Source organism: Rana temporaria, chromosome 2 (assembly GCF_905171775.1).
Source record: "Rana temporaria chromosome 2, aRanTem1.1, whole genome shotgun sequence".
Classification (NCBI taxonomy): Eukaryota; Metazoa; Chordata; class Amphibia; order Anura; family Ranidae; genus Rana; species Rana temporaria.
The window spans coordinates 266,431,738-266,449,134 of NC_053490.1; the positions used below are offsets into that span (position 1 = coordinate 266,431,738).

The following is a 17,397-nucleotide window of genomic DNA, read 5'->3' on the forward strand; positions in this document are numbered from 1 at the left end:
GACGTTGGCAATTTTATTTGTGATGTGAGGTTAAAGTGGAACTAGACCAAGTAATTATAAAATAGTTTATCTGCCCCCCACAGAGCAGACAGCTTATAAATCTTATTTTTACATTACAATACTGCCACTCTATACCTTTTTGACTGATCTGTATACCATGGTAAACTGCAGGATCTGCCTGAGTGCTAAGTGTTTAGGTAGGAGGAGATTTCCACTATATCCTGTGTCCTCATGCTTTTATGGAAGGCTGCTCATCCATCAATCAAGATGTGACATCCCACCCACAGTGTTCTTTTTTTAGTTACTGGGCATTGAGGAGGTGGCAGGGACTGGGCTGTCATTTAGAATCTGTATCACACCCTCATGTGTAGTGTCAATATCATGTGACCTGGCTAGCTCTGATCAACAAGGAAATGTTCTCTCCACCAATAGAGACCAAACTGGGCATGTGCAGCAGTACTACCCTCACTGTGTCTTATCTGGCCTTGCCAAGAGAGACCCTGCAGAAGGGGGATGATCTGTCCATACAGGATCAAAGAACCTTTTTACACAATGCAGAGGATTAACCCTGTAAGTTCCACAGTGAGTATAAAAAGCATGCTATTCTGCACATGCAGCCAGATTTTACTGTTGTGGGTTTAGTAACACTTTAAGTATTTTTAAAATTGCTCTACTGGGACAACATTACACAATGACAATCATATATTGAAGATTTATTAAACAATTGAAAAATATGTATAACAAACACATTGCATTTGTCCTGATTTTCTAGGGATGCTTCTTGTCACGTCAGACACACAGGGACATGATTTCCATGTATTCCAAATACTCACCCACCCATGGTCATCCTCACAAAGTGCTGTGCACCACTTGTACACCCTGCATAGAGGAGAAACCGAAGCTAAGGTAAGCTCATTTTCATTTATCTCTACTGTAATATTTAGCTTTAAATGGAGAATTTTTCAAAAATTCACTGCACTCAGCAGAGTATGTTTTTGGGGTTTCTGCCCAGTTTCACTATTGCAAAACACAGTGTTCTACCCTTGCATGGGGTTGTTAAGTAGAACAGTGAACACCAATTTCTCATCCTTCTGGCCTTTTCTTACAAAGCTCTGTATATTTCCTCATTTAAGCAATTAAGGAAATTGTAAAGATAGCGCTAGATTGTTGAGGTAATCTTATTGGTATTGCTATCCTTTCTTAATGTTGATGTAGGTTTTCTGATTCCCGGGTGGGCGTCTTCTACACCTCAGGGGATCTCCACAGTTTCCTTGGCTTGTATTGTAATATAACGAGAAAAAAAAATGGAGGTCCAAAAACATAACAGTATCTTTATATGTGTACAATATCTCCTCTCAGAATAAGTTAAACATAATTCCCAGTAGCATTTGATATAGTGACATTTTTAAATCTGGTAACATTGAATAAATAATATACAAGAACCTCAAACAAATATGACAATCTGAATAATAAACCAATTGTTTGAAATAGATATTTAAATTGTTTAAAAAAAGTTTTTGCAGTGTTTCTGCATAGCATTAAATATATCTAGCCGATGTAGTTATTTACTACCTTTTTTCTGTTAAGTATGCTATTGGAAATGTTTTATTATATCTGTTTAATAATTTTGGGTGAAAAATAAAATTAATTATGCCAGAAATCCAGAGCTTTTTTATCTTAGGAGAACAGCATTATATCTGGAGCCAGTTGTCAGCCAGTCAACTGGGTGGATCCCCACAATATGGTCAGAATCCCTCTAGAGCCTGCTGACAGAGGACTTTAGCCTTCTATAATATGACTCTGGTTCACAAGAGTGAAAAAGTAAGGGCACGCCTGTGACCCAGTAGAGAAGTATGACCAAAAAACCTTTGGCCATACTTCTCTTTTAATGCATTGTACACACATTAGCTGCCACCACATGTTTTAATGGTAACATACATCGTTCACCGGATCTGCTGTTGTAATTCTGACAGAAATGTAACAGGATTTACAAATATGGTAGCTTTCTTCAAAGAGACAATTTAATTTCTGTTTAGAGCATTCAGATATTTAAACACTAAAGGCGCTTTTCAGGCATTTTAGCGCTAAAAATAGCTCCTGAAAAGCGCATCTCAGTCCTTAGTGTGAAAGCTAAGTTCTTTCACACTGGGGCAGTATCTTTGGGGCTGTGCGTGAGCACTATATACACCACTCCTAAACCACCCCTGCCATTGAGTCACTAGCTCTAAGAAACGGTACTCTCAGGATTCTTAGCAGTTTTCAGTGTCATATAAGAGCTCCAGCTGTCAATTGCAGCCATGTTTTCTGGTTCCTGAAGAGGGCATTTCCAAAATTCACACAACCAAATAAAGGATCAGAAAGAAGTGCTGGAGGGGTGTTAAAGTGTTTTATTATTCTCCATCAGGTACTCCCTCAATGCCAGTTATTGTAACTATAAATTTCCATCCGATAACCAGTCTGACAGTCAACATAATATTGAATAGAATACATTTATGATTTGTAAACACAAAATCTGCTAGGAAACCTATGCATGTGTCTCTTGGGAAGTGTCATGTGTCCCATCAGCTTTCTGTGCTTTGTAGTATAGGTGTAGTTGGTGTTTTACAGACTGGCCACTTCTTATACATTAGTGTGGCCACTTTAATAAATGCAACACCATTGTAGCAGCAGATATGAAATGTGTATGAAACTTAACAGTACAGTACTCCAACTTTGATAGATGTACAGTATATCCCTTACTATACTGTTTATGACTATTTATGACAGGGCCAGTTGAAAAATCTGGTTTATCATATCCTACATAGCTTCTAACTTGGACAGTTAATGTGGGATTTTATGATGCTGCTGCATTTCTTCCAGCTGATCTTCTTTGTGTCAGTGTATCTTAAGCTTTATTTTGTATTGTTTTTTTTGTGTTTCCAGTGTGTATCTCTCTGGCTGGCTAGCATGAACATGAGATCCAAATCTGACTGTTCTGTTACAGACTTGTGCATTTTGGGGAAACTGAGGATTGCACTGTGTATTATACAACTTCCCCATTTGCTGCACTCTGTTTAGGGTCATTAGACCACATTATCATCACACCTACCCCCCCTAAGAGGTTGCATGGAAGGTATAGCAAGTAGCTTGTTGTTCTCCATAGAAACACAATTGAACTAGCTGAGTGGACAGTGATCACTAGGAATCTGTGGCCATACATATAGCATTGCAGCTCTTGCAGTGCCCACATGATCCCAAGACACTTCTTCCCAATTTTGGCATATGCTATCCTCCCTAGGCAGTAACATTTTGTTCAGGTAGAGGATAGGCTGTTCTTGTTCTCTGACTAAACCACCTGTCCAAGGCTAGCACCTAAGCCATAGGCTGTAGCACCAGAAACCAATGTTTGAAATTTGGACCTTATAGCACAAAAGCACTGGTTAGTGCCTCCCTTCAAGGCTTGGTAGGCCTTTGCACACTCAGGTGTCCAACACACCAGCCCAGTGGGTTTCCTCTTGGGTAGTTACAAACAAAATTTCCATAGCAGCTGGTTGTCCCCAAGCATACCGTAACCTGCTTCATGGTCTGAGGCATAAGCCTGTCTGTTAGGGCCCTAACCTTCTTCATTTCAGATTGACTTCTCTCAATCCCTCCTCAGTGATTCTACTAACTCTACTAAATGGATGAGCCATGATATGCGTCATCTGTATTTTCTGATAGGGCTAATGGCCCAATGATATCTACTTCTACCCTTTTAAATGATTAATAAATTACAGACAAAGGTTGTAGTGGAGCCCTGTGAACATCTCCTGCCTTGCCAACCCATCAGCAGGTAACAAGGTAAAAACAGTAGGCTATGTCTGTAAGCATGTTAAGCTAGAAAAAATCTGCATTACTTAGGGCCTGGTTTAACCACTTAAGCCCCGGACCATATTGCTGGTCAAAGACCAGAGCACTTTTTGCGATTCGGCACTGCGTCGCTTTAACTGACAATTGCGCGGTCGTGCGACGTGGCTCCCAAACAAAATTGGCGTCCTTTTTTTCCCACAAATAGAGCTTTCTTTTGGTGGTATTTGATCACCTCTGTGGTTTTTAGTTTTTGCGCTATAAACAAAAATAGAGCAACAATTTTGAAAAAAATGAATATTTTTTACTTTTTACCATAATAAATATCCCCCAAAAATATATATAAAAAAAAAATAAAAAATGTCCTCAGTTTAGGCCGATACGTATTCTTCTACATATTTTTCGTAAAAAAAAATTGCAATAAGCGTTAATTGATTGGTTAGCGTTTACAAAATAGGGGGTCATTTTATGGCATTTTTATTAATATTTATTTTTACTAGTAATGGCGGGGATCAGCGGTTTTTCCGGTACTGCGACATTATGGCGTACACTTCGGACACTTTTGACACATTTTTGGGACCATTGCCATTTTTATAGCGCTCAGTGCTATACAAATGCATTGATTACTATAAAAATGCCACTGGCAGGGAAGGGGTTAACACTAAGGGGCGGGGAAGGGGTTAAGTATGTTCCCTGGGTGTGTTCTAACTGAAGGGGGGGTGGACTCACTAGGGGAAATGACTGATCGCTGTTCATACATTGTATGAACAGACGGTCAGTCATTTCTCCCCTGACAGGACCGGGACACAGCTCCCAGTTCTCGCTCTGTAACGAGCGATCGTGGGTGCCCGGCGGTGATTGCGATCGCTGGGCACGCGCGCGGGAGTCAGGAGCAAGCGGGGCCGCTTCGCGAGGCGACGTAGAGCTACGGGCTCTCACGCAAGAGAGCCAACCTGCCGCCGTAGAACTGTTCTACGTCGGCTGGTCGGCATGTAGTTAAGTGGTTCCCAAGTGACCTGCTACTAGACTTTTGTGCATCACCTTCAACAAGTGTTCCCCAATGAGCTGCCTTTGAGACCATTTTTGCCTTATTGCCTTTCATGGGCAAAATATCACTCTGACTATTTCCATTTTTTTGTAATGGGGGTGTCCTTATATGTTTGGTTTTTATCTGGGTGCTTTTTTTAATTCATTTGTTTTAATTCAATATTTTGTGTATACGCCTTTTTTCCACAATATGGCAGCATTGCGTATTCTAAGTTTTTTGTTCCAGTGCAGGTCCTTTGCTTCTGTTTTCGTGGTGTTCCATATGTCATTTATTATGGCCAATTAGCGGGCAATAGTAAAAATGGCGCCGCTGCTCTATATATAGTCGACACACGTGATGACATGTCATTCCCCAGACTACGTACTTTGTGACAAAATGTGTATGGTCGGGCATACGACAGTGACATATTAACATGACTTATTCCTAATTGATTGGTTTACGAACGAACCTGGAGAGAAGCCCATAGGGATGCCTCATGACACACAAGGATTTTAACACATGTTGTTTTATATCTGGATTTCTGTAAGTGCATTACTTTATTCTATCTTTAAATTCTTGTTATCATAATACACTATGGAGGCGTTTTCTTCTAGCAGAACAGTGAAGGTGGGTGTAGCCTGTATGGTTTGAGGTAAACCTATTTCCTCATGCCCTGTTTGACCACCCGTAGACATTTACATCTGGTAAGCAGTTTGTGTGACTCACATTGAGTGCAGGACAGGATCCTTTCTCACATACTACTTCCCTTTACCTGTTGTGTCTATTGCATGGAACACAGAGGATGATTGTATTATTGTTATTTTTTTATTTTTTTTGTGCATTTTCAAAGAATAATTTCTTGTGGTTCACATGAGCGATTCTGTTCCTTTCATGTACTGTTTTAAACCATATTTTTGTGACTTTTGATCTGATACTTACCTTTAGCACTCTGCTGTTTATGATTGTTTTGGAGTTTGTATTTTGACTTTTGAGTGCTGGCAACTCTTCTTCTTTATACAAACGTGTTTTTTTCAAATTATTTGGTTTAGCTATTTCCATTGTCCCAGTAAACATTGTGTTTCTCCCTCCACAGTAGGGCTGGAAGCTAGGCTTCTTAGCTTCTTCCAGCTCAGGTCAGTCTGCAGTGCTTGCTCAAAGGCAGCACTACAATTCTCAGTCAACTGTCCAATGGCAAATGAGAACAGCAGCTAAGGCTCAACAGAAGCTGAGTCCACTGGGTCAGCACAAGGAAAACAAGTTTTTGGGTACCATTCCTCTGCTCTGCAACCTTGCCTTGGCAGCTTTTTGCATCTCGAAGAGTTATAGCTAACACCAGCAGTACTTTGTCATCACATTCAACAATTAAATTTTCAACATATTTTTATTCATTTATTGGGTAGTTGTGCGTGCAGGAGCATAACTTTATCCCCATATACTTCCCTAAGAAAACTCTGCATCTCCAACCTACTTCCCTCCTTCTGTCCATTCCCAAGTTTCCCAGATATCACCACCAAATGTTTAGTACTTGGTATGTCTTAGGTCCAATTGGTTAATCCTGATGTCATCAGAAGGCATAAAGTATGAGACCAAAGTCTTCCAATCTGATCCTAACAGCATCAGTATAGGACACTCATCTGAGACTCTGACCTCTCTCATCCCACTCCCAGCCCCCCAGTTATTAAAAAAAACATGCCCACATGGTTGATAATATACACATGTGATTGGGCTCCAGTAAGGGTATGAAACTTCTCTGGGATGATGTATTTTCCCTCCACCAGCTCAGGGTGAACAAGTGTGACTTCTGGGCCAGTGTGTTAAAACCAGTAACGTTTTGATTACCTGCCTAAATTGCTTTGAACAAAACAGTGAACATTTTTATAAAAAATGGTGCAGCGCTAAAAAAATATATAATAATCCCTACCTCTAACATAAACAAATGTGAAATAATAAATCACAGTCACCTTAAAGAAGAACTTCACTCTCTGGCAGCATTGACTATTTTTACATTTCCTCAGTTGCTTACTGGTTTCCAGGTCTAGGCAAATTATGTCTAACATCACAGGAGTCTTCAGGAGGAGAGCAGGAGATTTCTCACCTAAGCACACCCTCCTACCTGCATGTCAAACAAATAAAAGGAGATTTCCAAGTGCAAACTTACCAACCAAATTGACCTGTCTAACAATATACGTTAAGAACAGGGGTTTAGTCTGCACACATTTGCAAATAAATGCATAAGCACCCTGTTTTCTGTAGTCCCTAACACTAACTTCTACGTCTCCACAATGGAAGAATATGCATTATAATGGATAGGTGAGGACAGGTGGCCTGGAAGGAGCCCATCGATTATTAAAGGTACAGGGGCACACTGAACACATAGCACTATGGCAGAAAATATGTTATTGTGTTGCCTGACCAAAATAATCAACACACAAATAAATGGCCGCTGCCCCCAGCTAAAACTGGTCTATTGCAGCAAGGAGCACTGGAAGGGCTGCAAATGTCAAACACATTCAAGGAGATTTCCAAGCTCAAACTTATCAACGAACCAGATACCAATCAAATTGACCTGTCTAACACTATGCTTTAAGAATAGGGGTTTAGTCTGCACACTCTTGCAAATACATACGTAAGCTACAGGCCCCGTCAAGGCACCCTGTTTTCTGTAGTTCTAACCCTGACTTCTGGGTCTCCACAATGAAAGGATTTGCATTTTAACGGATAGGTGAGGACAAGTGGCATGGAAGGAGCCCACCCCTCATTTAAAGGTACATGGTCACACTGAACACCCAGCACATAAGCACTATGGCAGCAAAGATGTCAGTATGTTGTGTCTCTAACTGGTTGGTAAGTTTTAGCTTGGAAATCTCCTTGTATTTGTTTGATATACTGTATGTAGCCCTTTCAGTGCTCCTTGTTGCAATAGACCAGTCTTAGGTGGGGGCAGTGACCATTTGTTTGTATTTTGATTATATTGGTCAGGAAATGCAATGACATCTTTGCTGCCATAGTGCTATGAGCTGGGTGTTTAGTGTGTTTGCCAGAGTAAAACTTCACAGTTCTCAGAGCTGCAGTAATAGTAGCCAGAATTTCTTGTGGTATACTTCTGGTGTTAGTTGAGACTTGGTGATAATATATAGGATAGCAAAAATGTATCAATGTCTCTGTCCTACATTTTTATTTATTTTTTTCAAAGCAAATAAAGTTTTATTGAATACAAACAGTTTGACAGCAATCTAAGGTAGAAGCAAACACTTATCACTGCTTATGTAAGTCAAAAATAACATAGATTCACTACTAATGGCAGTTGTTCCATATATGCTTAACCAGCGGGGCATTGCAGTAACCTTATTTGTATCAGCTCTAATGGACCATGACCTAGTCTATCAAGCCAGGGGACACACAGTTTCTTAAATTTGATGGGACATCCCCTGTGTTTGTGTGTGTTTGTATGTATATATATATATATATATATATATATATATATAGTTCAAAACTAAAAGTGTAGCCTACTGTACTGATCCATTTGTTTTGGGAAAGAGGATCCACAGATTTCCAATGGACCTGGAGTAATTTACGGGCCTGGAAAAAGGTTCTAGAAATTGCCTCCCAAGTAAATTCTTGTATCAGTAAACAGTGATCACACCACACATGTGAGGTAATACCACAGAATATGTTGACAATAATTAAGCACTTAACGCCAGGCGAGGTACTGGTATGTTTGCCAAATTTGACTAGTTATACCGGTGTTCTTTTTCTCATCTGGCAAGTCTGTGTTTTGTAAAAGCAACCCTAGCAGCTGAATAGCTACTGGAATGTTTTTACAAGCGGTGGGATAGGGTCCTGCCCTCTGCCACTTTCCCAGGTAACCCCCGTCTTCCCCAGCTTTTTTAGGAAACTTCAGATTGCAGTCAGTGGTTCCACTGGTCTGAAACACTGGTAAACTCGGCGTCTGAACCCATTTTTTGGCGTCCAAAGAACATCCTCTAAACGCAGCTGTCTAAAAACCGCAGTAAATGAGCCTGTGTCCATGTACACATAAGATAACATTTGATGAGTTCAGGGGCTGCTGGAAAAAAAAAATCCAACTGCAAGGTACAGTTTAAAAATAAAATAAATAAAACAAAAAATGTAAAGCCCCTGTGCTCGCGCACAAAGGCGAATGCATGCGTCAGTTTCACTTCAATCACACCACAAATGTGGGGTATCAGGCCAACCTCAGATCAAGAGAAATTATTCTAGCATCAGAACACCTCTGTAAATCTAAAGTGGTGACTTGTAAAGGCTTTTAAAGTCGCCTGTGGATAATATGATTCATGTAGTTTGTTGTCGTTCTACGGGCATACACACTTTTAGAGCTTGACATATTGGATATCTATTTACTCAGCGTAACATCATCATTTTACCAGACAATGGATATTAATTTCTGTTTTTTGCACATTAAAATGTATTGAAATGTATTTTCTCCAATAAAAAATGTGTTTAAAAAGCTGCTGCACAAATACCATGTGACACACCTACCATTATATTCTTAATTCTTCTATCCTTTGCTTTAAAAATTTAGTTTGGGGGGTTCTAAGTAATTTTCTAGCAACAAAAAATACTGATTTTTACATGTAGGAGAGAAATGTCAGAATAGGTCTGGTGTTCAAGAAGTTAATAAACCACTTTCATATGACACTCCTCCCTCTGCCAGGACCCAGATCTGAACCTACAACCTCTGCTGGCTATATGTCTTCTTGCTGATCCAACTGAGATGCTGAACAACTCCCTGGACAATTTCTTTGACAATCTTGTTTGAACCTTGAACTTGTTGCTCCCTCCAATGAACTCCCTATTTAAGCCATACCTTTGCCAGATTATTATGTTCTCTCCAGCCATTACCTTGCTCATGTGACTCCTGCTGCTATCCATATCTTCCCTACCGTGTTACTGAGCTTTGGCTTGTTTCTCGACTACCCTTGTGTTTTATAACAACCTGCAACTACTTTCTACCAACCTTTGGCTTGCTTACTGACTTGATCCCCTCCTGCTATATCTACTACTGGACCCCAGCTTTCTCAACTCCTGGTTAGGTGATCCTGAGGACCATGACCTGATACTAATGTCACATACACATGATCAGGCTTTTGCCCGGCCAAATCACATCGAAATTCCGATGGAATTCCATCGGAAAAATATAGAACATGTTCTATAGCTAAACTCTGATGGAATTCATCAGAATTTCCAATGAAAAAACTCTGGGGCTACACACAATCGAAAAATCCAATGGAAAAAGTCCATCGGAAATTCCGATCATGTGTACGGGGCATTACACACAGAAAATCCCATCACCACCATAAAGAGCTCTGGTGAATAGTGGTTTGTGCTTAGACCCTGCACCGTAGGTGAGCCTGTGTCATTCTCCTGTGTGATCTGTTTTTGTACAAATCCTGCTGGTCGGTGGGGGCCTCACTACTGCTATAGTTACTGCTCTCTGAGCCTAACCTCTGACCATGACACCCCACATATTATATTATCTATACCTCCATATAATACCATCCCTGTATTATACTCTTTTTACCTCTTCTATACTTCTACATCATACCCTTCCCACATATAAGGATCACCATACCGCTATACAGTTCCATCACCTATATTATACCATTATATAACAACCCTCAGATGCTCAAAGAATGTATTAATGTGTGGGAGGTTTCCCTATCAAGAACACCTGTCACTTTGCCCTGGGGGCAAGACAAAGGTACAGATTCTCTTCAAATATAATTTGATGTAAAAAAAAAGTAAATAAAGTTTTTTTTTTTTTTAAGCTTTGTTTTTTTTTTATTTAAAGCAAACAACTCTTAAATAAATTATCACTGTCTAATGAACCATTGAGGACAGAATTCAGTATTCTTACATTCTGAATCACATTAGATGCATAGCCCTTTAATACGTCATATTAGAAATAAAATCATGTTGAGAATGCATGTCTAATTATTTGAGTAAAGAGCTGTTTGTGGTCTCTGACTTTGTGAGAAAGCTTTCATCTGACAACAGTTTTCCTGTTAAGAGTGCATATAGGGTAAAACCAATAGATAAATTCAGCATTAAATCATCTGTGGTGCAAGAGATATAAATGCTTTATTACCTTACATATCACAAGTTTCCCCAAAAAGGTTTCAAAACCAGCAAAGTGCTTACAAATTTGTCTGTATTGCTCACATGCTTTTAATGCATTGCATTGTAGTGCATTTGGAATCAGCACTAGCAGACAAACATCTAACCAACAAGAGAAATATTAGCTTTCTAAACTGCTCCCAAGATATTAAACCAGTTCCGCAGCGGCATAAAGTTGGCGCCTGTGATTGCCAGAGGAGTGCTATTATTGGTAAATTAAGTATTCCTGCTATCGTGTTTAAATAATTTTATAATAAATGTGTTTGCCCTTTACATGTAATGGAGGAATACATTCACAGTTTGGAGACTAATGAAATTATACCACTGTTTTCTACTACATGGGGACTTTAAGCAAACAATTCTGTGCTTATTTGACTTTTTTGTGCTGTAATTGTGCTGTCATCTTGGTGTCTGTCTAGCTGTATGAGGTAGCTGTGATCTGTCTCAACATAAAGCATGTCTTTCTAAGTTTCCTTATTTTAGATTTCCATCTATAGGAGCAGGCCCTAACAGACAGATTATAAAATTGGAGATTGTAATGTATATCACTGCTGGCATCATCATTTTTTATCCGCAAGTGTCTCTACCTCCCCTCGCAGTGACTCTCCTAATTTTTCCATGGCACATACCTGTGGACTTGGAAAAATCTGGTGTTAATGTTTATTATTCTGTTAATTAAAGCGGAGTTCCAACTGTGTAATGTTTTTTTTATTATTAATATCTTTTTTTTTTATTACTTATTTATAGCACTCATGTTTTATGGATGGATCACCGCTCGATTGCTAATTTCATAAAGTAAGATGACTTATATTCTGCTTTTGCTGGCATTTTCCATATTGCTTGTGGACATGTGAAGCCCACAAGCACTATCTTCCAGGACACAGTGCAACTGAGCGACCAGCATGCATTGCCCGTTCCTGCACATGCGCAGTGCCGTACAGTTCTGACGTTGCCATCGCGAAGGGCGGCGGCATTGGAAGTGCCCGCCCCATTGTGATGGCAACGAAGCCCTCGGTGCTACCCACTGACTCCTGGGAAATGATGACACACATCTCCCAGGAGCACGGACGCCAAGGGAAATTACGTCAGGTGCTAGGGAGGGGAAGAGGCAGATTATAAGGCACCCCTTAGCAACAGCAAAGAAAGAGTAAGTACATTTTTTTTCCCCAAATTATGTTGTTTAGGTTTATTGCTACTGAATACTGCAAAGTAAATTTTTTGGGTGGAACTCCGCTTTAAGAGACAAACTAGAGGGCTATTAGACTGTGCCTGCATGTTTGACTGCCTTCCAATTTTTGTGGCCAGTTTTGGTAAAGGTACCAAAAAAATAATTAACAAATAGGCAGTCGTATAAACATTTTCTGGGAGTATCTTGAGACCCAAGAAGATGTTCCTGGTATCTTACTTTTTTTGTAGTTGAAGGGTTCTTGAGTTGGTTTGTATTTTCTTCTCTAGTCACATTTCTTGTGCCAAGATAAGTCTAGTGCTCAGGAAGTCTGATGTAGGCATGCACTTGAATGTCATTTCCTAAATGTGTACACCTAATAAAGTGATCATAAAGTCTTTTTTTTAAATAAATAAATAAAAAGATAGCAAACCTGTTTTACTTACCTCCTCTGTGCAGATGGTTTTGCACAGAGCAGCCCAGAGCCTCCTCTTCTCAGGTCCCTCTTTGCTGCTCCTGGTTCCTCCCTCCTTTTGAGTGTCCCCACAGCTAGCAGCTTGCTATGGGGGCACCTGAGCCGAGTCACAGCTCTGTGTGTCCATTCAGACATGGAGCCCTGACCGGCAAACCCCCTCTCTTCTGATTGGCTGACACACTTTGATTTACAGCCATGGGAGCCAATGACGCCACTGCTGTGTCTCAGCCAATCGGGGAGAGTCCCGGGCAGCTAAAGCACTCGTGGACATTGCTGAAGAGAGATGAGGCTCAGGTAAGTATTGGGGGGTGCAGGGGAGGCTGCTACACACAGAAGGTTTTTTATGTTAATGCATAGAATGCACTAAGATATAAAACCTTCTGCCTTTACAACTTCTTTAACCACTTCTGGACCGCCGCATGACTATATACGTCCTGACTTTGGAGAGGGATATCTCGGTTATGGCAGCAGCTGCTGCCATAACCTAGGTTTCTATCTCTTCAGGCTGTGGTCCAGTTTACGATAATTGTAGTTTCTGTGGCAGATTTGCTGCAAGATCACCGTTATCGGCGATGGGCCCACCCCTCTCACACGCCCTCTGACGCTTACTGGAGCCATTGCTAGTGGCGAGACGATCAGGTCCTCTTCCTAGCTGGGTATGGATACGAGTGAGGGCAAGATGGCCCCTATCCGTCTCCATACCATAGCAGGTCGCCCATAGCTCTTAAAGGGACATTTTATTTTTGTCATTTTTTTTCAAATGACAAAAATAAACAAAATCAAGTAAAATAAATAAGAAAAAAAATATTTAAAACGCCCCGTCCCAACGAACTTGCGTGCAGAAGTGAACACATATGTGAGCAGCGCCCGCATATGAAAACAGTGTTCAAACCACACATGTGAGGTATTGCTGCAATCATTAGAGCGAGAGCAATAATTCTAGCCCTTGACCGCCTCTTTAAAGTGAAACTTTCCTCTGTCCATGAAAGACAAAGCAACAGGTTCACTTTAATACAGCCCCAGAAGCATCAAAAGCCTTCCTTTACCCCCCCTCCGCTGATCCATTCAACTTTGGGGAAAGTCTTGTGTAAGGCTAAATTCACATCTATGCATGTTGCTTTTGATCGTTTCTGCAGTGCTGTTTGCTGTGCTTTCTGTGTGTTTACTACGATTTTGCCTTGATTTGCATTTTTCTTTTTTTTTTTTTTACATTCACTGTAACGGTTTTGGTTGCTAAGAAGCCAAGTGTAAAAAAAAGAAAAAAGAATTGCCTGCAAAAATAATTTGTGAACAAAAAGGGTCCTCCCCCAGGTCCATACCTTCGGGTCTGGTATGCATTTGGAGGGGACACCCCCATGCCAAAAAAAATAAAAAATGGCGTGCCCCCCAAAATCTATACTAGACCCTTATTCGAGCATGCAGTTCGGCAGGCCAGGAAAGGGAGGGGACTAGTGAATGGCCCTCTTGAACCATACTAGACCGCATACCCTCAGCATGGGGGGTTCGGTGCTTTGGGGCAGGGGGTGCTCTGCCCTGGCCAGTGGTTGTGGGGGTCTGCGGGCAGGGGGCTTATCAGAATATGGAAGTAACCTTTAAAAAGAGGGCCCCCACATCCCACCCCCCATGTGCATGAGTAGGGGGTACCCCTACCCATTCACCAAAAAAGTAGTGTAGTGTGAAAATAAACAGTTTTTGACAAGTCCTTTTATTTTAATTTTTTCATATCATTTGTTTTTATTTTTATATTCAAGGTCACAGAGAGATGTTAACATAACAAAAGCAAGGAATTCATAATCATATACATATTATCGCTCCAGTCAGCGAAAAGCACAAAAAAAGTAGCAACCAACCAAGGCTTGTCCAATCCTCTCCCTTACCCCCTATTGTTGTATAATTAACAACACATCTTAAACCTTTTAATCGGAATCTCTAAAAAAAATGTATTGTTCTCATACACCTTAGACCTCTCTGTTCCCTTGTCCCTATATACCCTACCTATCCCTCCCTCTAACAAAAAAAAAAAAAAATCATACCCAAGATGTCTACTAGACTCTTGGACAGATTTAAAGGAGTTGTAAAGGATTTTTTTTCACCTTAATGCAATCTATGCATTAAGGTGAAAAAACATCTGATGACGCCGGCCCCTGTTTTACTTACCTGACCCCTCAAAAGTCCCACGCTCGGTCCCGAGATTCTCTTTGCCGCTCAGCCTGGCCGCTGATTGGCTAGAGCGGATGGATTGAGAGCAGCGCAGCCATTGGCTGGCACTGCTGTCAATCACATCCAGTGACACGGCGCGCCGAGGGGCGGGGCCGAGTGATACAGTGAGCGGCTATGGCCGCTCACTGTATCACGGGAGCCGCCCGCAAGGACTCATCACCATGCGAGCTCTCTCGCATGAAGGTGATGAGTTCTTTTGCGGGGAGGACCAGGGACAGCCGCCGAGAGACCACAGAAGACATGGATCGGGGCCACTCTGTGCAAAACAAACTGCACAGTGGAGGTAAGTATAACATGTTTGTTATTTTAAAGAAAAATCATTTTTTCATTTAGTGACCCTTTAAGTGATTTATTCCTAAGAATTGCAGGCCTACATAATAAAACGCCAAATTTCCATGCAAAATAATTGTACCGCTTTCAGCACCTAAAACCAGAAGAAATCATACTACCAGTGAGGTTAAACATGTCTTCTTTTTCCAATCGTCTTCTTTCTCTGGTGTTCTTCTTCTTCCGCCGTTGACCCGCTGAAAATAAAAAAGCTATATACAGTGAATATAAAGCCCACAAAAAAACATATAACAAAATGTAATTCGTGACAAATATGTGGTAAAATCATGGTAAAAATGCAGTACTTGCATTTTGGATGCGGGTCCATTGAGGTCTATTACATGTAAAACTCTGCATTTTGCAGGAAAAAGATCCATGACCCTTCAAAAATGCAGAGGCACAAAAATACATTTATGTGAACGTGTTTCATAGGAACTCAAGTAAAAAAAAAATTAAACGGGTTTCTGAAAAATGCATTAAAAAACGCATTAGTGCGAATCTAGCCTAAGCTACAATATTTTGTAGTTTTAGCTTGCACAGGGCTTTACACTCCCTGTTGGTACAATACTCTTACTGTACAGTGGGTGAGTCAAATGCTCCTTGCCTGCCCAATGTATTAGGGATTTTTTTTGGTCCTCAGCTCTGAATAGAACAGTGGTAGAATGAGGGAATAGTATGTGCTTTTTTGCTTTATATGGTTGAAGCACATGTTTTCTGCATAGGTAAACTCCAGTCTTTAAGTTTTTTTTATCTTATTTTTTTTCATTTGTACGTACATAAAACTTTCAAACAACACTTTCTCCAATCGCTACTAAATTAAAATTCCTCTTCCCAAACCACCTCGGGTGACCCAGCCAAGGCAGAGGAGGATCGTTTCCAGGCCTTGATGCGAAACGACCCTGACGGCCAAAATAGACACCCTGCAGATGGACTTTGGGCTGCTGCGGAGGGACATGGATAAGATGCGGGAGCAGATGGGGGAGGCTGAGCACCAAGTGGGAGACTCGGAAGACTCCATCCTGGATCAACGTGCATCCATGCATACTCTGCAGGTCAGGATGAAGGCCCTGGAATCGAGAGCGGAGGACAGCGAAAACCGCAGCAGGAGAAACAACCAGCGAGTCGTGGGGCTCCCGGAGGGAGCCGATGGCCAAGACACTACAGCCTTCACAGAAAATGTACTCCACACCCTCCTCCCACAGTCCCAGTTCTCCCCACACTTCGTTGTTGAACAGGCCCACAGAATGCCTTCGGTGCGTGGTCAGCCTGGAGCCCCCCCCCACGTATTTTCATCTTCAGGCTGCTCAATTTCCGGGACCGTGATCTGGCGCTCCATGAAGCCCGCAAGATGGAGGAACTCTGTTTCGGGAAAACACAAAACTCATGCTGTTCCCAGATTATTCAGTCGACGCCTCTCGTTGGTTAGACACCCTTCCCCGGGCTCGGTAATTAACTATGTATACCTCAGGTTTATTATTTTGCAGCTCAGGCATTGGAGACCCCCCGTTCTTTCCCGGCTCACTTTGTACCGTCCCGGCCTGTGACTTTTGGCCGCATGATTGTTTGGTTGTGGCATTCAGTCCCTCTCCTAACGGTGATGTGCACCTAACTGTGTGCTGAGGAACAATACCAGTTTGGCTTGCGGTCAACAGGACTGCTTATACTCTCTTCTGCTATTTCTGTACCCGCAAACATTCCTGCCACAGTTGCCACACCATTTTGACTACCTTCCCGGCAGGATTGTTGACTGGCTGGCCATGATCTTTTGCCAATGATGCTGGGGGTGGCTCTACTCCTCCCATGTCACATGGAGGGGCTCAAGGAGGGATTCCTGCCCTATGAGCTTGCACAGATAAGAGGATTTTCTTCCCCTTTTTTCTTCCTCTGGTTTGTAACGTTACCTACCGTTGAACTACTTAAGTGTGTGCCCCTAGCTGGAGCTAGGTGTTTTTTTCTTCGGCTCTTTTTTTGTCATCTATTTTTTATATTTTCTGACTATTTGTATACACCCATGCGCAGGTCCCGACTGACTTTTATATATACATATTTTTTTGCATAGGCTCTAGGGCGGAGATCTCCAGACTTGTTTGAACTTGTACTCCGTCCAGGACTTGGAGGGTCACTTGTTTCTCCATTTGCCCCTATAGGCGACTTTCCTGCGGTTTGATGTTTTTTTTTTGTAGTCCCTTCAGGCTTTCTTCC

The 17,397-nt window shown here is 41.4% G+C and overlaps 1 protein-coding gene across 5 annotated transcripts in view; it reads left to right on the plus strand.

The window, feature by feature from the left end:
- BCAS3 (BCAS3 microtubule associated cell migration factor) overlaps positions 1 to 17,397 on the plus strand; it is a 1,469,256-nt gene that overhangs the window by 440,578 nt on the left and 1,011,281 nt on the right. For all 5 annotated transcript variants that reach the window (XM_040336914.1, XM_040336915.1, XM_040336917.1 and 2 more), the window contains exon 14: positions 773 to 906. In XM_040336914.1, coding sequence (XP_040192848.1) covers positions 773 to 906 — 134 coding nt within the window. The remainder of the gene's footprint in view (positions 1 to 772; positions 907 to 17,397) is intronic.